The sequence below is a fragment of the Miscanthus floridulus genome, chromosome 5, assembly GCF_019320115.1.
Source record: "Miscanthus floridulus cultivar M001 chromosome 5, ASM1932011v1, whole genome shotgun sequence".
In the NCBI taxonomy this organism is placed as follows: Eukaryota; Viridiplantae; Streptophyta; class Magnoliopsida; order Poales; family Poaceae; genus Miscanthus; species Miscanthus floridulus.
Genome location: NC_089584.1, coordinates 47,683,143 through 47,705,108, shown reverse-complemented (window position 1 = coordinate 47,705,108; position 21,966 = coordinate 47,683,143). Strand labels below are relative to the sequence as shown.

General features: G+C 46.4%; 2 protein-coding genes and 1 pseudogene across 2 annotated transcripts; 1 reads left to right on the top strand and 2 right to left on the bottom strand.

Annotated features, from left to right (window-relative positions):
* Positions 1 to 1,088: 1,088 nt before the first annotated feature.
* Positions 1,089 to 3,740, bottom strand: LOC136449928 (GDSL esterase/lipase At1g09390-like). Its single transcript, XM_066450157.1, has 5 exons — positions 3,170 to 3,740; positions 2,455 to 2,640; positions 2,151 to 2,305; positions 1,618 to 1,888; positions 1,089 to 1,485 (listed from the first exon to the last, which is right to left on the bottom strand). The coding sequence occupies exons 1-5, from the start codon at positions 3,591 to 3,593 to the stop codon at positions 1,235 to 1,237; spliced, it is 1,287 nt and encodes a 428-aa protein (XP_066306254.1). The 5' UTR covers positions 3,594 to 3,740; the 3' UTR covers positions 1,089 to 1,234.
* A 9,437-nt stretch (positions 3,741 to 13,177) lies between these two features.
* Positions 13,178 to 18,027, top strand: LOC136449927 (uncharacterized). The gene is made up of 6 exons (XM_066450156.1): positions 13,178 to 13,512; positions 14,709 to 15,090; positions 16,038 to 16,234; positions 16,331 to 16,472; positions 17,353 to 17,512; positions 17,603 to 18,027. Exons 1-6 carry the CDS (start codon positions 13,433 to 13,435, stop codon positions 17,626 to 17,628), a joined length of 987 nt encoding a protein of 328 aa, XP_066306253.1. The 5' UTR covers positions 13,178 to 13,432; the 3' UTR covers positions 17,629 to 18,027.
* Positions 18,028 to 18,263: 236 nt separating this feature from the next.
* LOC136449926 (polygalacturonase At1g48100-like) lies at positions 18,264 to 20,437 on the bottom strand (annotated as a pseudogene).
* Between the last annotated feature and the right edge of the window lie 1,529 nt (positions 20,438 to 21,966).

The window sequence follows — 21,966 nt, the reverse complement described above, 5'->3', positions numbered from 1 at the left end:
TGCATCACGTGATCGGATGATGAGGTCTAGCGTCCGGTCAATCTGACCGGCGCGTTCGGTCGGTCCGTGTTCAGTGCAGTGAGGAGCCCAACGGCTCTATTCATGTGGGCTCTCTATTTAAGCCCTATGGCCGGCTCAAGCTCACTCTATTAGCCATTTGTATTGACATAGCAACCTTGTGAGCTTAGCTAAAGTCCTCCCACTTATCTATATAATTGATTCATCATCTTTGTGAGATTAGGAGAGATTTTAAGTGCATTGCTTGAGTGTTTGCATCTAGAGACACTTGGTGTTCGTGTTTCGCTATGGGATTCGCTTGTTACTTTTGGTGGTTGCCACCACCTAGACGGCTTAGAGCAGCGAGAATCGTCGAGCGGAGGTTGGTGATTGTCTCTGGCTCCAATCGTGGTGATTGTGATGGGTTCTTGATCTTTCCCTGGTGGAAAGCCAAAAGGTACTCTAGTAGATTGCTCGTGGCTTGTGTGATCCTCATCTTGTGTTGGTTGTGCGGCACCCTATTGAGGATTTGGCGTGTGATGTCAATTAGCGCGTGAACCTTCAAGTGAATGAATCGCCACAACGAAGATTAGCTTGCCGGCAAGCAAGTAAACCTCGATAAAAAATCATTGTGTTCATCATTTGATTTCGAGGTGATTGATCTTCATTGGTATTCATTCTTGTGATTGATTGGTTCACTCCTCGACATGTCGGTATAAACAAATTGCTCACTTTCTTTACATTACCGTAAACTAGTTGTCGCTCTTTAGTGTAGCTAGTTGTGAGAGCTTGTTAGTTTAGTTAGTGTGGCTTTTTAGTAAGCCTTTGAGAGCACACTAACTTAGTGTAGTGACATATCTATTGTGTGGATAGAAACTAGAAAAACTAGAATTATGATAGGTGGTTTACATTTTTAGTAGGCTAGCGCAACACTTACTTCGCCTTATAGTTGTCTAATCGGTTTATTAAGTATTGTTGTAGAAATTTTTTAATAGGTTATTCACCCCCCTCTAGCCATTAGGACCTTTCATATCCCCAATTAGAGCGTGAAAAATCTAATTAGTCGTTGGACCAACCGGTGGAGATCAATCTAACACGATAAACCAGCTCTTCACGAGTTCGATCGCTGCGCCATTTGGCCCACGTTACGAATCTATCAAGAGCTTCTAGATTTATATGATATGGATCGATCAAGCCTGCATGTATATTATCAGAATGTCGATCGAGCGCCGGGCAGCTAGTCGTCGTTGGGCGGCGTGGAGTTGACGAGTCTGGCGATGGTGACCCTGGGCTTGGAGTAGTCGCCGGTGAGCACCTTGGCGGCGACGATGGCATTGGCGGCCTCGGTGAGGTGCACGCCGTCCCAGCTGATGAATCGCGCGCCCACGTCGCAGAGCTGCATCTCCGCCGACATGCACGCCTTGAAGTGGTTGTAGTTGTAGGGCGGCCCGCCGTAGCCGCAGCACACCATAAGAGGTTTCTCAATCCCTGCATAATGCAACAAGTTCAGAAGTTCAGATCAAAGCGATTGATTTCCTTAATTTCAGGCTGCATAATTGCATTGCATTGGCTAATATATATATATATATATATATATATATATATATATGAGTTTATTACCGTGCATTGTGTGGTTTGCCACTAGGTCGTACTTGATGGTGTACATGTCGACGAAGACGAGGGCGGCGTCCACCATCCGTCGCCGGAGCTGGGCGCAGGCGTCGCTGAGCAGCGCGTTGAAGCGCTTGGCGGCGGCGTTGTAGGTGTTGAGGCAGCCGTGGGCGTCCAGGTCGGTGTCGTCGTCCCGCGGGAAGGCCAGCTTCTGCGGCAGGCAGCCCAGCGCGCCCGTGCCGTGGATCCAGAACTTGCGGGCCCCGTGCGAGTACAGCGTCTATGTAATGCATGTGTCATATCAAGGAGGTGTGGTGTCAATTACTCCTACATTGTTGCAAGCAAATGCCAAGGAAAAAATTGTCCAGTAATCAATCAATTGATGATTGATTTGTTTCTCTCTCTCTTTTTGTTCAGGTCTTCCTTCTTCAGAAGAAGTGTCCAAACTGGAATCATACCAGCATAGCATAATTCCTTCCTTTTCTATTAGTATTAATTAGTAGAGAAGAGAAAAAAAGAGGAGGAATTTATATTAGTTATACCTCGATGGTGTACTTGATCTGTGCAACAAAACCAGGGATCTTGGCAAGCACTTGATCGTAGGGCAGGTGCATGTAAGCAGAGATGTCATTCTGCCCGATGTCGATGGTGTAGATGGCCTTTCTGAATCCTTCGCGATCGATCGGTGGCCTCTGCCCTGCATCACATTAATCACATCGACCGGTCTCACACCCAGTTATTAACAAGATTCTCCTACTAGCTAGTTTTAATAACTGAGATATATAATTAGCTTAATTGCCATGGGTATGAGGGTTGTTCACTTCACATGGTTGACAGTTGACAGACCTAGGTTGATCATTTCCATGGACCTGGCCCTGAAGTAGAGCCACTGATGGAGCTGCACGTCCAGCGAGAAGGGAGAACCCCACGGCGTGGCCGTGGAGCCGCCGATGGCGAAGTTGACGCCGTTGCTAAAATCCGCGCCCAGCGCCTTGAGGTATGGGCTCAGGTAAGGCGTGTGCAGGCTCTCACCTGCAGGCGATTCAGGCGAAACCCGAACGTATATATCAGCTCCGAACAGATCCCTCCAAATAAACTAACATGGTAAAAATTCATTTCAAAAAAGAACAATTACCAAAAGAACTAAAGATCTACTTAAATGAGAGGGCAAAACTAAGTCAAGAACAACGCATCAGATCACCGACGCCTGACCGACGGCTTCATTGCAGCGTGGATCTCTCGGCCTGTGCCCTGTGGTCAGTGAATGATCGCTGCAACAATAACTTGCAGTGCGATTTTGCCCCACAGGTGTGCTGGGGGCACTTCATGTTGACTGCCGTGCAGAGATGTACCTTTGTGCCGACATAAATCTCCTTTCGTGATCCCATTATGGCGACGCTTGATATGTCAATATCTCCTTTTATTTATTACCACCTTTCTTCCACTTCCATCCCAAAAAGCCATTTGTTGAATTCCAAGCGTGGCGGGAAAGCACGTATGACGTGTCGATGGCGAAAGGCCGGGGGTGAGTGTGAGGGTGACGAACGAACTCAGAACTCACAGATGAAGTCGATGACGAGGCGGCCGTCGGAGATCCTCCCGGTGGGCCGGCGGAAGAAGGTGCGTCCCTCGGGCAGGTTTAGGTTCATCCCGTTGACCGCCGCCATGCCGCCCGTGTCGGAGTTGGAGTCCCCGAAGTTGAAGATGACCACCGACGACGGGCGCGCCGGACCAGGATCGTCCCGGGCGCCTGCAGCGTCAGCGTCGCCACCGTCGGCCGCGCGGGCGACAGTGGCGACCGTGGCGGCCTCTACCGGCGGCGCCACGGCCAGGAAGCCGTACCCCGCGGCGGCGTCCGGCGCGTACCTGAGGCAGGCGAGGACCACCGCGGCCGCCACACCGGCCATTACGAGGTAGTGGTGCAGCCGAAGCGGTACGGCGGCTTTGGTTGCCGTGGCCGCGGCGCCTGCACCACCGCTGGTCATCCTCGCTCTATGCTAGACGATAGATCTCCTTCTCCTTCTCCTTGTCCTCTCTATATCCCCGGCGGGAGAAAGCATATAAACGCAAACAGTCGTAGTGTGTCTCGGTTCTGCCTCTCCTCGCGTGCAATGCAGGGGCGTGACGTGAGTGACTCACTGTGTACCAGACCAGAGACCTGCGTATGTATAGGCAGGCAGCAGTTGAGATGTTTATGAATCGATCAGGACCCTCCCTATTTCTCTATGCTTGGAGTCAAGGGTGGTTTGGTGGTGATGATGATTTTTGTGATGTGATAATAAAGGTGGGACGACGGGAGGCGCGACGCGCGCGGGGGCGGAACGGCGACAGCGCATCGGTTTCGCTCGCTGCCTCGGGGACCGACGGCGCGGCATCATCAGGTAGGTGCCGGGGCGCGGCCACGGGCAGGACCACCACCCGCCCCCCGGCCCCGGGAGGGAGAAAAGGAAAGCCTGGCCGCGCACTACTTATTAATGGCGCAGGATACCGATTGATCAGTCGACTCCACTCTACTGATGTACTAGGAGTACAGCCGTACAGGAAGCTCCATGTATAGGTAGGCAAGTCCCCCCTGTGGCGGCAGCGGCAAGCAAAGCAACGCCATCGTGAGCACGACAGCGGCGGCCGCTCTGCTCGTGCGCGAATGGGGGCGGGTTGGGTAATAATCTGCAGAAAGTAGTAATCTGCTGCCATACCATCAGCGCTCGTCGTATGCGTTTCGGCCGTTCGCCGCACCTGCATTGCCACATCGTGCTCGAGAGCGACTACATATACGGAGTACAAAGATAACAAGAGTGAGCCCTACGATTTACGAACGTGTGCCGTTTCGCAGCGCCGAGTATCATATCCAGCATGACCGGAAGGCAGGTTTGTATTTGTCGTGGCATCCTTGGACGCAAATGCGTTCCTTCATTCCTTGGCAGGCAGAAAAGCGCGAGGTGTCAAGTAAAAATGCTCGTTCGTCCCCAACACAACACGCACGACGCCCCGGCGGCAGGTGCGATGTCATTTTGCAATCAACACGTACCCAGATGCAGTTTATTTCCGCCGGCCGGGTGGCATGGCAGAAGCTGGAAAGCTACCCGCCGGCGATCGACAGCCAGCTAGTGAGGGTTTCAACCGTCGGGTCGTCGGGAGGAGGAAGGTCCCCAACCGCTGCGCGAAGGCGCGTCGACGTCGCGTAGGGTGAGGCGCGCCTAGCAGCACCCAACAGCGCCAGGGGGCATGTGTGCTGTGTGCTCTGTGCAGGGAGTGTTGGTCCTTTGGACGTGTCCGAAATCGGGAAAGATCAGCGTCAGCCTTGAATGGCCGGCATCGTCGCAATGCAACCACACACGCTACTCGACTCCACCAATCAATCCGCGCTCCAGTCCCATCCAACTTGACAGTGTTAGCAAGTCACATTGCGAACAAAAACAAACCCCCACTCTACGAGATCTCACAGAGGCCCCGTTCGCGTGTCCTTAAATATTCATTTCTTTTTTCATCCGGAACTGTACTTTCCTCTCATAGATTTTTTCAGATTCATTCAAATTCCTCCAGATTCCTCCAAGTAAACGGAGCCAGAGTAAAAAAATTATACATGAAGCATTGTCGATCTGATTTCCGGGCAACGCCCGTAAGAACCATATACACACACCTGCCACAGCACAACGAAAACAAACAGAGAAGATTGAGCAAGGAAGAAATCACACACCGTCACTCCAGAAAACGCTCAAATCCTTCTCCTTTTCTTTTCTTAATGTGATTGAAAAACAGCACACCTTGTGTTGTCTCCTTTCTTTTCCAAAAGAAACCACCATCAGCATAGTGCTGCAAAAGTACCTTTCCTCCACCAGGAAACTAGAATCTAACATTATTTATCAAAAAAAAATCTAACTATTCATCTTTCCCCCTGTTTTGATGCCATGTCGAAGCTGGGAAACAACCAACCTAAGACTGACATTTTCTACCAAAAGAGAAAGGGAAATTAAAAACCTGGGACCAAACATAAACTCAGAAGGAAAAATTGTGAAACACAAACTAAAGCTCCCCTCTAGCCACTAGACCTCAGAACTGTCAACCCAGACCGGCATCAAGCCAACTGTCACCAGACCAACTGTGCTGTTCTGCCAGCCTCGGCCGTCTTGGAACTGATCTTGAGGACAATCAAGTTTTTTTTGTTGATCCTCTGTTCCTCGTCAGCCTTTGGAACTACGCTTGCAGAGCCATAAACTCTGTTTTGCTGTTCTTCCAGTACTGTTGTTTGCCGTCCACACCTGTCTTCAGACTTGAAGCTCGTGGCTGGTTAGTTTCAGTTTTTGCTGCATCCTCTTGACTCTGATTACCACTGCCATGGCTTTCCTGTAATCCATTCTCTTTCCCAGCCTCACTTGCTTGCTTTTCAGAGAGCTGTACACACGGTTCCTGAGGTTTGATCGCCTTGGGTTCAAGTGGCTTCTCTGGCGCACTTTGCATCTCAGATGTTCTGCAGCATGCTGCTGGATTTTGTCTGCTTAGTCTCAGATCCTTTGTACGCTGTGAGACAGGTACGAAATCTGGAGCACTATGACTCTGCTTGCACCTTCTGTGTGGCTTATTTTGTGCCTCATCTCCTTCATATCTCATAAAATCATAAAATCTTGCCTTGTAGAAGTTCGGGATGTGGGTACGGGTGGTTCATGGCTATGAATCCATCTGGAGGGGCCTCCATTACTACGGTGTTGGGTGTTGAGCCCAAGGTCTGCCAATACACTAGTGGGGTCCAACATTACGGAGGACTATTCTCATGGGTACTTGGTTCAAATAACAAAAGAGGGGTTAATACTTTTTGGAGAAGGCAGGAATAGTGGTCAATTAGCGAAATAGCTATATATGATACCTACGTGCACCCTTCGAGAGTCTATGGTGCCAACGGGCACCATAGGGGCCACTTATAACTCGTGGGTAAATTGTACAAACTCTGCAGAGTAATAATCCATTCGAATAGTCGTGCTTAGGGTTACAAGCACCTTAATGATTGAACATTGTTTAAGTAATTTGGGGAGTCTCGGGTCTTGCATTCGCATGCATAAGTCGTGAGTCAGTTGAAATGGTTTAGTTGGAGAATGTCATCCATACCCATGTGGTGATGGGTAATATATGACCTCAAGAATGTCAGACATATGGCATTGACTATGATGAAATGTTTGTACCAGTGGCAAAGATGAGTACAGTGAGAACTTTAGTTTCTTATGCGTCGAATTTTGGATGGCCCTTGCATCAATTGGACATCAATAATGCTTTCTTGCATGGTGATCCTCAAGAGGAAGTGTACATGGAGATTCGACCTGGTTTGTCTAATCTTGGGGTAATTGGGAAGGTGTGCAAATTAAAAAAAGTCCAGTCTCAAAAACGATCTCCACGAGCATGGTTTGATGGATTTAAGCATACACCGTGTGGCATGGGATACAAGCAGTGCAATAGAGATCATATAGTTTTCTATAGACATTCAGGGTGCAAGATTTTTGGTGGTGACTGTGTATGTGGATGATATTATCATTATTAGTGATGATGAAAGAGAGATCATACAACTCAAGTTGAACATAAGTAAGGAATTTGAGGTCAAGGACCTTGGACAACTCAGCTACTTTCTTGGTATTGAGATTGCATGGAATCCAGAGGGTATTGTTCTTTCATAAAGAAAGTATGTTCTAGACATGTTAAGTGAGACAGGCATGCTCGGATGTCGACCAATATCAACACCGATTGATTTAAATCACAAGTTGTGTGCCGAATCAGGTAATCTAGTAAATAAAGAAAGATACCAAAGGCTTGTTGGGCACCTTATCTATTTATGCAATACGAGGCCTGACATATCCTACCTAGTAAGTGTTGTGAGCCGATATATGCATGACCCAAGAAGTGATTATTTGGATTTGCACAAAGTTATATGCATGATCCCTGTGAAATATCAACATCTACCAAGTGTCCAGTTTTCTTGTTCTTATATGTGAGTGTTTATTTATTAAAAATTCTTTGTGCACAAAGTTCAACTATTGAATTTGCAATTGTGTTTATTATCAGGTCAATGGTAGTGGGCACTTCTATGCCATGGCTGAGATGGTTGGGCCTGTAAATTTTCACAAGGACATGGACTTCTAGTGTCTGGATAAATGGACCGGATGCTTTCCTGTGAGATGGCACATCGTTAAAGATCTACCAAATTATTATTTGCAGCATAACGAAAGCTAGCCCGTCACACAAAGCAGAGATACACAAGAAGTGTGCCATGTCCAGTTTTTCGTTGGAAATTGTATAGTACTGTTAAATTGTTCAACTTCAGGAAGTTTTATCTTAAGGATATTTATTTCTCGAGCATTTTCATAGTCACTTGGCATAATAACTTTGCTCTTTTATGAAGTCGAGGCCTCATGACATGATTTGCCATAGTATCTGATTTGCAGATACCATACATCCCTGGAATATCTGTGCTCAGGAGTCAGGATCTTCAAGGAAATCAAAATGTCCACCATAGCTCCGATTAGAGTGCTATTCGCGTTTATGTGTTCGTAGCAATGCGTAGATTAGTTTTATAAGTTTTTCAACATTTTATCCACTGTTGTTGTAATGTTCTAATTATAGTTCTTGTTGCTTCATGCATGATTGCCTGTGGATCATTGTATGTTGATGTGTAATCGAGTATAGACGGTAAGTAGTACTACGGTGATCAGGAGCAATACTTTGATGACCAGGACCAGCAGGGAAACCTTGAGCAAGGCAAGTATAGCATGGGATCATCCTTATTGACCTATTCACCTTAATAACATTTTAATTATATGCATGTGTCTACCTTGATACCCATATAAATTATCCTAGTTATTTGATATCCTGATTACTTGACACCTTGGGAAAATTTGCATATGGATAGCCCATACTAGTGCTCAATTAATTATGATCATGACTGTAGCTTGATTAATAGAATATGCAACGAAAAATAAAAGATACTTTTTAGCAACGCGAATTAAAGGGTGAGAGAATTTGGCTTTATACATGATGCTCTTGTCCTCCTAAGGACTTATCTATAAGTGATTACTCAGGACTTACAATACAACCATGAGTGTCATATGGCTCTAGCTTTAGTCAAGTATGAGAATCTTTTTCTAGCTTGTTAGTGGTTACCCGAAAGGGCGCAAAAGGGGCGTGACGAGATAGGTATAGGACAACCTCTGTTCTTATGAGTATATCCGAGAAGGAATTGTACCATTCGAAAGGGGGTTCCTACACCTGCTTGTCACGAAAACCTAGCGACCCTAACTTGTTAAATGGACCTTTGAAAGACTTCATAGTGAACTCTACCGACCTTCCTTGGTAGTGGGTCAAGATATTAGCTACCTCGGACGAAAGGGTAAATCACGGCTCATCGGGAAAGTGTACAACCTCTGCGGAGTGTTAAAAACTGGTATATCAGCCGTGCTCACAGACACGAGTGGCCTGGACTTCTTATGAAATAATGACAAATGATTGACGATGTTTTTAAATGCTATCTCATTATTCATGTTATCAGTTTCATGTGATTAATTGGGACACTGCTAAACTTGTGTCTTGACTTAAGACTTAAGAGAAAATCGTACAACACTCTTAAGTCAAGACACAAAGTACCGGTCCTTATGTGGCTAAGGAGGTTTCATGTTAATAACCACACATGAGACAAAAAGCTCATCCCCAATATATTTTCACGATCTAAACTTGCTGATGACCGACATACATCGGACCTACAAGCATTGACCATCCGATAGACAAATCCCATTCCCAGGAGAAATTTAAACATAACATATACATAATAATTTCTTAAACAATGCAACTTAATAAATTTTCTATTGCCAATGTTTTATGGTTTGCTTGCCTTGTTGTGGTTCTTGGAGAAACTCTTGCTGGCAGGGTCGTGCTCAGTTGGCCCTTGTTCAATTAGCGAATAGCCGTTAATTCGAATAGAAAATAACAGGGTCGTGCTCAGTTGGAGAAATTTTCACGATCTAAACTTGCTGATATTGCCTTGTTGTAGTTCGTCTTGTCTACGCGTTAATTCCAATAAATTCCAGATAAGCACTCGAATAAAATAAGCAAAGACAATGATACATGCATTATGCAATACGTCTCGTCCAAGGTGGAAATTGTAGAAAAAGATATGAAAGAGATATAGTATTAAATTAAATTTGTCATTTACTCTAAAGAATAGAAAACAACAGGGTTTCTTATATCCAGTTTATTTAGAAATTATTCCATGACAAAAAGGTTCTGAGAACTCACAAACATATCTCGTAGTGTTTCCGGTTATTAAGATATATATATATATATATATATATATATATATATATATATATATATATATATATATATATAATCTTCATACTACTGAAAGAGATGGACACTGATGAGTATACAGAGTACAACTGCTATTACGTGAAACTCATGTGACCATTTATTATTTTCTTAAAACATATATTATTACCACTAAAAGTTGTTACTCTGGCTAACAGCTTCAACTATATCAAAACTTGGTGCGTGATTTACGGCTTGGAGTACTGATTTAACAAGAGCTCAGATTTTAGTTGTCTGAATTTGTGCCCATCAGTGCAGACCAGTAATACAGAAACAGAGTCTTGCGGCTGCCGCAACACTCGCTCGCTGGCAGCGACTCATACTTTGATTAGGCCAAAGTAACAGGTAGTGTCCAATAGCAACAAGTTAATCAGCTCGTCGTCAGAGACGGTTGGACACCACGGCGCGTCTTCAGCTAAGTCAAGTAGCTTCTGGAATACAAGGAAGTGAAGCCTTCCTTATCGAAAAGAAAAAAAAGGAAGTGAAGCCTTGCTTTAGTTTCAGGTATGCAAAAGCATGCAGCTACGGCATAGAGTAGTAGCAGTAAAACAATCTAGCAGCAGCTCAAGGCGGTGGCAAAAGCAGCACCAAAACCGAAGCCTCATCGTTGCTAGAGTGGAACACATAACTAGAAGTCTACGCTGAAGCTCACTAGGGGCTCGTGAATGTAGCTGAAACAGTGACGGTCAGGCAACAGAAAACCACAGTGGAGCAGAGCAGCTACGGAGGAAGGATTTTCCATAACGTGAAGCTGCACAACTGAACATCAAGAACTCGATTAGTACATGGCCGGTGATTGAGATGCAAGAAATCGAAGTGCAGCTCACCGGAGAGGGAGTTTACAATGGCGATGGAAGCAGGGAAGATGGAGATCTCTCCCTGACTAACCCATATCTCTGCTGACAGGAATGGGTCTCTGGAAGGTGCAATGGCTAAAATTTGGCTCGTGCTGGTGCTTATGCTGATTTGTTGTGAGAGAAAAATACTGTTCGCTCGTTGAAAAATACTGTTGAAGTAGTTCTGGTCCACCGGCAGTCACCCAAGAGATGAAGATTGAGACTGTAGCGAGGATTGCTCCCGAAGGAATAGAATGGATAATTCATCAAATTTTAAAGCTGGAAAGAAATAACTTTACCAAGGTGATAAGCATTGCATGGTAACTTGAGGCAGTGAATGTATCAGCTGCACTGCTACTCTATACGTAGCTCTGGATAATGTGGTATGCAAGAAATAGGGCCAGGTACAGCTGACAGTGTAAGAAAGAAATGGAACACGTGGTCGGAGGCAGACTGTGCAGCATGGCAACAGCGTTGAAATATCAACGAACAGTGAGCAAACATGCAGGAGGTCGAAGACGAGGATAACCATGTTGGACTAGTCCTGAGTAGGCTTAAACGAGAAGAAATTATTTCAGCCATGAATGGAAAAGAAGCAAAAACAGATCGGCCGAAATTCCAAACGTTTCAGTCCATAATGAATGGAGTCGTTCTTCCCCTTTTCTAAATAATAGGAAGCCAAAGAGGTGTACACGTGCATTCGAAATGGTGATCAGTAAACAAGGAACACTTTGGGCTTTATGGAAATACTACTACTAAGAGTTTTGAGAACTTTTACCTTAATGAAAATTTCCTTGTACGTTTGCATATGAACTGGATATGGCATGCATGATTGAAAAAAAAACTTAGCAAGATGCTGAAATGCATTAGAAATATAATCAAGCACCATTAATATCTTAATTACCTTATTCGCAAAAAAAAATCTTAATTACCTTACTTAGGCCTCTAATATTTGGAGGAGTTGCCACACCTCTCGCAATATGAATGAGAGGACGAGTGCGACAGCATCATTGAGGTGACCCGAATGGAAAGAAAAACAAAGAGCCCGATTTAGGAAAATCCGGGGCGGGCCATATTTATATTGAGTGTCTATATTAGTTTGGAGATTCAATTTAGAAATCTAAATTTCTATATGCTCTTGTGTTCTGAGGTTAATTTTCTGAAATCTGAAAGTGACAAATTAATCCAGAATTAAAGGGACTTTTCCTTTTGAGAAGGACAGCTAGTACAAATAAAATGATCACAAGACCACTAAATAGAGTCTGTAGCGTCCGCTATAGCGGCTACAATAGCGGTAGCAGCCCCTTATCGCTACCGCTATAACGTAGGGGCTTGGAGGTAGCGGGTTAGAACTTAGGGCCCGCTATTTGGCACAACAAACCGCTATAGCAGCCATTATTTGACGTAGCAGTCCGCTATAGCGGACAGACTCTAGAACGTAACTAGTTCATCATTAATTTATGATATATTTGATCAAGAATCAACTGTTCAAATATAATTATATCTATTTACACTATTTAAGTTATATATTTATTAGTTTATTGTTAATTTGTATTTAATAGTTTTGTTAATACCTAAGAAAGTTATTATTTAAGATATACATATATCTAAATTATACAAGATTTTTAGATAATATTATTAAAACTTAGCGTCCGTTATAACGCCCGCTATCCGCAATAGATGTCAATCCGCTACAGACTTGGATCCGAACTCAAGAGAATTCGAGAAATCAAATGGGAGCTTAGAAGAACGATTGTTCATGCGGAGGCACGCGCCATTGATTCAGCGCGCCACGCGACGCGGGGTTGCGGAAACAACAGAAACGAAAAGAAGGTCGCCCACCTGCCTTTTTTGACCCACGTGGCCAGGTTGACAGCAAGGCTCAATATGCGCATGACACGTGCACCCCTTCCGCCTCGCTGGTGCAGCTTTCCTCTATTCCCAGTCCGAGGCTCTCGTCCCCACGACTCCCCGAGAGCAGTCTGAGGGATGTTTAGTTGCCAAATTTTTTTTTACGGTACTTGTTATATTGAATTTTGGGTATATATGTGTAGTGCTAAATGTAGATAAAAAAATTAATTACATAGTTGGGTGAGAAATTACGAGACGAAACTTTTAACTCTAATTAATCTATAATTAGACACTAATTACTAATCAAAAATCCAATTTTTTTTTATCTAAACGGGGCCTGAGCAGGAAAGCGAGAAACACCCACCACACGCTCCGCCCGGCCCCACTCAAGGGCCCGACTCCCCGGTCCCACTACGATCCGGGCCCAATCCCGGCCCCGCAGGTCAGTGAGGCGAGGCCGGAAGAATGGCAAGTTCGGCAGCGCGCTCCGCGGGGCGCCGACCCGACCCGACCCTGCTGGAAACTTCCAACAACCAAAACCCCTACTGCCTCGAGGTGGCGGCGTGGCGCACCCAAACAAACTGGCTCCGTCCGCCTCCTTCCTCCCCCGCCTCCGGCCTCCGCCGCTGCCTGCTTTTACCCGTGCGCAAATTCGCTCGCAGCGGCGCCGACATCACTTCAGCCGCACCGGAAACACGCACGGAAGTGAGGAGCAGCACCAATCGCCGCGCCGCCGCTTCTCCTCTATTTGTTCCTCCCGCGGAGGCGCCTCCTGTGCGTAGGCCTGTGGCGAGTCCATGGCGGCGGCGGCGGCGGATACCTCGGAGGCGTCCGCGGCCGGGATCGCGCTCGCGGAGGCCAACATCAACTGGGAGAGGTACGCGCCAGGGACGGGTCCCCTTTTTCAGTTACATTAGAGAGTTATAAGAATCAAAAGAGGAATCTTTTCATCCTGGCGCGCGGGGTGGACGTTTGCGGCCTCGCATCTTTTGGTCCGTCTCCGGATCGGCAGCGTGCTTTTAGTTTGGTTGGGCTCTCAGCCCGCCGCTTGTTCCCGTGCTCGGCACGGGGCAAGGATGAGGAATGGGCAGCCAGGGAGCGTGGGTTACAGGAAGGTGATTCACGGGCGCATTGCGTCTTTTCCCCAACCTTCTGGTGGCCTGGGGCGCGGGGGAGGGCCACGAGATCAGTGCCGCAGATGTGGACGCAAAACGGAACTTGGGTCTTCTGGAAAGCTGTAAATTTAATTGGCAAAACTTGACGTGTTAGAGAGGGATCGATTGTATTTCCCCAATTCCAGCAGCGGCTGCTATGTTCAGGCTGGTCGTTAATATACTTCTATAATCTGCTTCAAACTCGTGCGATTAACATGTAGACATGTTTGTTCATCTTTGTAAGGAAATTTGACACTGAGTTGAGTAAGGAAATCCAAATTTTTAGCTTTTATATATGACGTATTATTTTGCTAGACATCAATGCAGTTTCAGATTCTAAGTGTACTTCTAAAGTCCTTAATTCAAGCCATAGCTTGGATTTTTTTTTCTGAGATCTTGTGTACTTGTTCTACATTGTGTCATATAAATTTTCAACTTTCAAGTCAATTTCTATTAGACGGGCAATCGCTGATGCACAGTACTGAGTTTTGCCTTTAAAAGAATGGGAGATTCATTTGTGAATCTAGGTCAACACCCATCAAAATTTCATGAACTTCTACGCATCAAAAAGTTCTTCAAAATTTGTACATGTAGAAATATTTGGAGAATTGTTTTAAGTGAAGAAAGAAGTTCAGCTACCCCTAATGGTTGCAGATCACTCTAGGGCCCATAAAATTCCTTTAAAATCACATTTTGGAACAATTGCGTCTTTTGTCATCAGTGATGTGATGAACAGTAATTTTGGTTTTCATGTCACCTGTATTCAAAGGCCTGTAGAGTTGCGTGCTATTTTGGAAATCTCATGCTGGCAACATGGCAATTTGCATAAATTATGGACTTCAAACCTATAAAGAAAATATCAATTTACATTTACATATTCCTGTAACTGATGTAGCTATCTTTTTGTATCACGCTGAAGGTTGGACAAGACGAGGTTTCATGTGATTGGAGCTATCCTGTTTACGGCCCAGCAAGGTGCTCTGCACCCGACAGCTGTTGTGAAGACTAGGATGCAGGTTGCTGAAGGGGGACTTGCACATATGTCTGGGTTTACTGTTTTTAGGAGGATATTGAGAAGCGATGGCATCCCTGGCATTTTCAGAGGATTTGGCACCTCTGCTGTTGGAGCCCTACCTGGGCGAGTGCTAGCTCTAACATCACTGGAGATCTCTAAAGAAATGACGTTTAAGTATTGTGAACATTTTGATATGTCAGAGGCCTCACGAATTGCTGTAGCAAATGGCGTTGCAGGCCTGATGTCGAGTATCTGTTCATGCTCATATTTTGTTCCTCTAGATGTGGTGAGCATTCTTTCACACTAGCTCCATATTGTTTTAAGTCCAACTTTTGTGCTTAACAACTATTAGTCAAACCACCAACATCATGTTAACAAATTTGTTGAATATAGAGTTAAGTGCATGGGCGGCCCCCGAACTTTTCAAGAGGTGCCACTTAGGTTCATGAACTTTGAAAACATATTTATGGGTTCCTAAACTTGTTAAGTGGTGCACCCACATGGTCGGTATGGTCCAGAAATGGACCTGTAGTGCACCATTTAATAAGTTTAGGACCTGTGCACCCACGTTTCTGTAAGTTAGGTCCATTGGAGGACATAATAGCATAAATCTGAATATCTGATACATGACAAATGAAGCAATCAACACAGAAACATTCATTAAAGGGGCGTACCCAGTGCAGAGAGCTCCCGCTCTGTGCGGGGTCTGGGGAAGGGTGTCAGTGGCAAGCCTTACCCTCGCTTGTGCAATGCGAGGAGACCGCGACTCAATCCCGGGACCTTCCGATCACAGGCGGTAAGACTCTAGCGCTTGCACCAGGCCCGCCCTTCAACACAGAAACCTTCATTGATGGATAATTTTCCTTTTTGGGTGATACTTCTATAGTGAAGCTATCATGTTGCAATTGCTTGGAAATTGAAACCCTATCAACTCTTATACACTCTTTACATTTCTTTGTAAGTTTAAGCATTATGTCGCTTTATGATGTATAGCTAGGTACATGTCACATCGTGATTGTTGTACTGTTCCATGAAGTTCCTATATAAATATATCTATCTTTCTGTACAGAGCAAGGGCTGACTGCTTTAGGAATAATTTCTTCATATAAATCCATTCCATTACACAATATTATAGTTCTTCACAACAAATGTAATTAAAAGCATTTTTCTGTATGACATCCTTATTTTGTTATCTAATTTACATGATACTCTTCCATATTTCTGAACTGACAGATTTGCCAAAGGCTCATGGTTCAAGGATTGCCAGGGATGGCAACATACAGGGGCCCATTTGATGTGATAAATAAGGTTGTCAGAACAGAAGGGATCCGGGGGCTTTACCGAGGTTTTGGAATCACTATGTTGACTCAGTCGCCAGCTTCAGCCCTTTGGTGGAGTGCATATGGTGGTGCTCAACATGCTATTTGGAGGTGTGTGTGTATTTTTTTATTTATCACTTATTGTTCATTGTGTCTACAAAGATATTAGTGCCATGCTTGATTAATATTCTTGCTATCCTAAAATAGGAGTTTGGGTTATGGAAAAGACTCGCCAACAAAACCATCTCAATCAGAACTTGTTGCTGTCCAAGCGACAGCAGGAACAATTGCTGGTGCTTGCTCATCGATTATCACAACTCCAATAGATACCATCAAGACTCGGCTTCAGGTAAGTTTAATTGTTTTTCTGAACGTGTGCTTATGTATCTTTGCAGACTCTAGTTTCCCATGGCATTCGTCATGTTATTTTGCTAGCACGTTATTTTTCTGGTATAAGAAACCTAGCATCCCAGCTATCTGTTACTATCTTATTTATCAGACAAGGTTTTTGGACTAGGAAGTTGATCCATTTTCTGAGTGTCAGAAGATCACAGGGGTCTTCCTTCGGTGGTTCTTCCTGTAGTTTAGAAGTTGACATGCCATTGAAAGTAGTAATATTATTGCTTTCGACCCCTTTTATTACTATAAATGATTGTGCAACAGAGGATGTACATGTTGGTCGTAGCCAGAAGGTGCAGGATAGATTTGGAAGGGCTTGTGGGCCTAGGTTATACTTTCTGCCTTGTGAAATATGGGTAGCTTTAATATACAGGATTTCAACTGGACCTGAAGCTCCTCAATATTACGATGGAGAGGACAGAATGTCCATTATTCTAGGTAGCTTGTGAGATCATGTTTTAGCTCTTAACCTGGGTGACACAGGTCTGGTCTTAAGCTTATTGTTCCTCTGTGTCAGTGCTTCAGTTTCGCAACTGCACCTATTATTCAATTTCAATATGACATTTCAAGGCTGGCACTGCAACATTTTAGTTGTTGCCTGTGCTAGCGAATGATGTCTACAATACTGTGATGATCATGTTATACCTTAGGTATGCAGATTATCTTTGAGTTAGCTGTTTAACGTACCACCTTTGCTACATAGGATATGTACCCGAACTTAAAGTTGGCACAGCTAAGTAGCTAACTACTGTCATAGAAGGAACTATTATCATGCATGATACTTGTGAGAATTCTATCATCAGGTGTTCATTATTTGCATGTGATTTCAGGTTATGGACAACTATGGTAAGGGTAGGCCTTCTGTCATGAAAACTACCAGGCTGCTGCTTGATGAAGATGGCTGGAGGGGGTTTTATAGAGGTTTTGGGCCGAGGTTTCTTAACATGTCTCTCTGGGGCACATCAATGATCGTGACATATGAGCTCATAAGTAGGACATTTTTCAGTAAGTCTATTACCGATATTTTTCAGTCTGGAAGGTCCATTAACTTTTTTCTTCTTTCGGATTCCGAACCTGCAGAGAGGCTATCCGTGAAGTCTGAATGACACATTTTGGCGAATTCTCAACTGAGGTGATTTACTGTTCAAGATCATCTATACCAATACAGGCAATCAAGTTTGGCAAATTCTGATTTACTGTTCAAGATCATCTATACCAATACAGGCAATCAAGTTAGTTTGCCTCACGAAAAGTATAGGCGATTATTATGATCGGTTAGGATGCAGAATTATGGTTTAGTTGCATAACATGACATGCTTCTGTATGAGACTTGCGTTGTATATATTTGTGCTAAAGGCCCTCCTTTCAGGATGTTGTAGCCAGCTTCTTTAGGATGTAACAGATGGAGGCCAAGATGCTTGTTCTGTCTAATGAGGCACATTATAGCTGTACCTGTTCGTGGTCCAGCAAAATTTTGGCAAAGATTTCTGCATCTTTTTCGTCCAGTGACCAGCTCTCCGGTTGTTGGTGTTGTCCTGCTTGCATTTTTCTTAGAATCTACCGAGACTGTTCGTCATTGTGTATCTTACTGCTGGCGTCTTTTTACTTGGATCACCAAGAATATCGAATCTATTTAAGTTTTTGAGGACTCGACTGCGTATTTCACCCTCTTGAATTCAATTGCAGCTCAGATTTCATTAGCTGTGAGCATGCCATTCAAGAAATTCACACTGTTTGCCTATTTGTAATTTGTAATATATTGAATATCGAGTGTATGAGCATTTACTGTCACAGGACACAAAGCTTTGTTAGTGAGGAAAACAATTGTCATCTCAGCAACTCGTGAGCGGATCCTGGAGAGACTCCGGGCTGCCTTCTAGCAAGCAGTACACTGGTGGCAGCGTGAGCGTCTCCATGACTCCGTACGCGTTCCAGCAGTAGGGGTCCGCGAGCAGCGCACCCTCGTCTCCGCCGGCCGGCAGCAGCTCGACGCCGGACATGGTGATGTCCGTGCAGGCGACGGCGTCGCTGCACGCGAGGCGGATGGGCGCGCCGGCCTGCGGGTTGTACGTGCCGCGGATGTCCCGGTACGTGACGCCGGCCACGCGCACCGCGGAGGTCTGGTTGGCGCACCCGTGGCCGAGGCAGTAGTACTGGTCGATGACGATGCAGCTCTTCACGTTCTGCATCTGCACGCCGGCGAACTCGACCGCCGACACGGCGCCGGTGCCGCCCTGCCACGTCTTGATCCGGAGGCCGTTGTCGGAGTCGAGGATCCGAGCGTTCCGGACCGTGATGTTGGACACGCAGGCGTGCGTGTTGTGGACACCCAGGCTGCCGATGCTGCGAGGATGACAACAGCTTGCCGCGTCAGGCTCACTACGAATGGTTCCGCCATGGAAGCACGTTGTTGAGTGACTGACAGGTACCTGATGCCATGGCCGTGGCCGCATGTTATGTTCTCGATGTGGACATCGGAGCATCCGGCGCCGATGGAGACGCAGTCGTCGCCTGCATTGACAGGTGGTGCTCAGAGTTTGATGGAAACTTGATACAGAGTTGATTCAATCTTGAGTATGCGTGTCCAGTCACTGTTTCAGCTTACCGTTGTAGATCCTGGAGTTGAGGATCTGGACGGACGTGGTGTTCTCGACGTGGACGCCGTCCGTGTTGGGGCTGGACGCCGGCGAGCTGACGAAGAGGCCGTCGACGCGCACGCGCTCGCAGTCGTCGAACCTGAGGTGGAACTGCGGGCTGTTCTCGATCCGCAGGCCGCACACCGTCACGTCGTTGCTCAAGAAGAATCGTATGAGCTGCAGATACCACACGATTTCCACGAACAGGTCGTCAAGGATTCGACAAAATCACAACAGGATCGGAAGAAATCCAAGTGGCCGGCCGGCGAGGTTTACCGCAGGGCTGTCACATGGTCCGGGCAGCGTCGATCCGTTTGGACCCTGGACATGCACGGACACAGACCCAAACGTCACGCATGTTTCTTCGGGGTAAACTCAACTCCGTGACACATTGATTTCGGTAATTGGCATGGCACGAGGAGGAGAGGACTGACTGACTAATGCACCGCGGAAGAGAAGAGTAGGAGTACCCTGTGAGGTTTGCACGGGAGATCCCACCACTCCTCACCGTTGCCTTCGATGGTGGCCTTCCCCCGCCAGCGTCAGGCGGTCGGCCTTGTAGAAGACGATCCACTGTTTACGGCTGTCGGTCGCCGGCCCGTCCGGCGGCATCAGCACGCCTTCGATCTGGTGCACAGTCACGGCAGCGAGCTGAAAATTGGGCCTTGCTGGCTGGGGTCGATGATTAATTTTGCGAGGAGGCAAGGCAATGCAGCTCGAAGCTTACTTGGAAGGTGAGCTCGGGCTTGCACGGCCCGGAGAAGATGGTGGAGCTGATGGTGAACACGCCGTCCGGACGGCACCAGCAGCGTGGCCGTGGCGGAGTCGGAGGAGCACGCCGCCTTCCACGCCGCGCGGAACGCGAGCGTGTCGTCGCTGCACGAGCCGTCCGTCGCTGCCCGACGCGCCGAACGCCCTCACGTCGAACACACGTCCGCCGCAGTCGTCGGTCCTCGGCAGGCGGTGGGAGCGGCGGCGGCGGCACATCGCCAGCTTCCGGAGGCAAACCCGGCGCCTCGGGCGGGGAATCGCCGTCGACGTCCGGAGGGAGCGAGACGTGGCTCTTCTTGTTCTCCCTCGCACGGTGGTGCTGCCTCCGGTGCTCGTCCCGGCTGTAGTGCAGCGCTCTGCTGGCATCCGCGGCGACAGGGAGGCACAGTAGCGAGATGAGCGCTACGGACACGGCCACCGTCACAAATGGCACTGGACGAGGACGACGACGACGCAGCTGCGGCCGCGTGCTTGTCTCCTGCGGCGGCCTCATCGACGACAAGTGGCGGAGGAGCTGTGCAGGTGGCAATGCTCCAGTCATGAAAGCAATGGGAATCGCGATGTATGTGTATGTAGAATTATATATATATAATTTAGAAGTATATATGTTAGTGTCGATTCGCCCCGTCTACAGAATTGCTGGTAAGTACCGAACTTTGGTTTTGAATACGACAACGAGACTAAGTACTGGTACTGCAATGGAACAACCAAAGAAGGCTACGTACACTACATTGCAGCAATGTCTGTCGCTCTGTGCTGATTTGGTTACTGTATCTTGCTGCACGCCCTAAAGTTGATTTTGTCGACTTACGCACACACGGCCCCCATTGGAGAATTGGAACCAACGAGCAGGCACAAGAAAGAGTGAATCAACCACTACAGGAGGCCTAGGGCTTCTCCGGTGTTCTTTTGAAACCGACTCATTGCCCGACGTATAAATTTGTAAACAGACTCAAACCACTGTAGAAATCGTCGTGGTTAAAATATTTGCATGCATGCCGAGTGCTCTGCCTTCATCGAAAGAAAGCAATCTTTTACTAGGCTATAAATCCCACAGAGCTACAAAACAGAGTCTGGATGAGCTTTCGTCCAATTTTTCTAATTTAAAATGTGGGTCCCACGCTTCTTTTTGCCGTGGCACTCTCCTTCTGCAATGAATCGACCCACCACTGCTGATGCTCGTTGCTCTGAGAGTGGACTCTTGGTGAATCAAAACATAGATTTGCACCTGCTCGTTGCTGCTGACATGTCGATTCGAAGGTGGAGGCAGACCCACTCCGGCACGACGACGGAGACAACAGTACGGCGATCATCAGCATGTTCGCTTATTGATTTTAGTCAGGGCTTATCAGTCAGCCAATAATGTTTTTTCTCTCACAACAAACCAGCATCGGTCGGACTTATTAGCTCATAAACTAACCAGCAAACATGCGTAGGCCGTGGAGGTGTCGGTGGTGGCTGAGGGTGGGGCCATAGCGCCCACAGAGCTCGGTGGCCGAGGTGGTGGTGATGGCCATGGAGATGGCGGTGACAACCAATGGCAGGCCCAGGGCGGCGCGAACCTCGGCGTGGCACGTGATGGCCATGGAAGCAACAAGAAACTCCAGGGACGTTTGGTTGCTGGGCTAGGATTGACTAGCCTCGCTTGCTCAAGCTAGCCTCACCTTGCAAGATGAGGAGAGACAGAACTAGTCTCCACGCAAAGTAAGGGAAAAGCTACCTTGCAAGTTGAGGAGAGCCAAAACTAGTCTCCGAGCAGGGAAAAGCTTGTATCCAAGTACTACTTAGGTCTGTTTGGTTGAGCTATGGTTTTAGAAAAGCTCCTGTAATCTATGGGCCGTGGAAAAAGCAGAAGTCCATTTTGTTAGGGGTACTGTTTATATGCAAATTGCTTGTAAAAAACTAATATGTTCACTAATTCGCATGTAAATGACTATTTTAGAAAGGAAAAAAAATATTTTCTAAGTTTTTCATCAATCAAAGTGATATGTCACAATTGTGCCTTTCTGAAATTAAATAAAAAAATTAGCAAGGCAC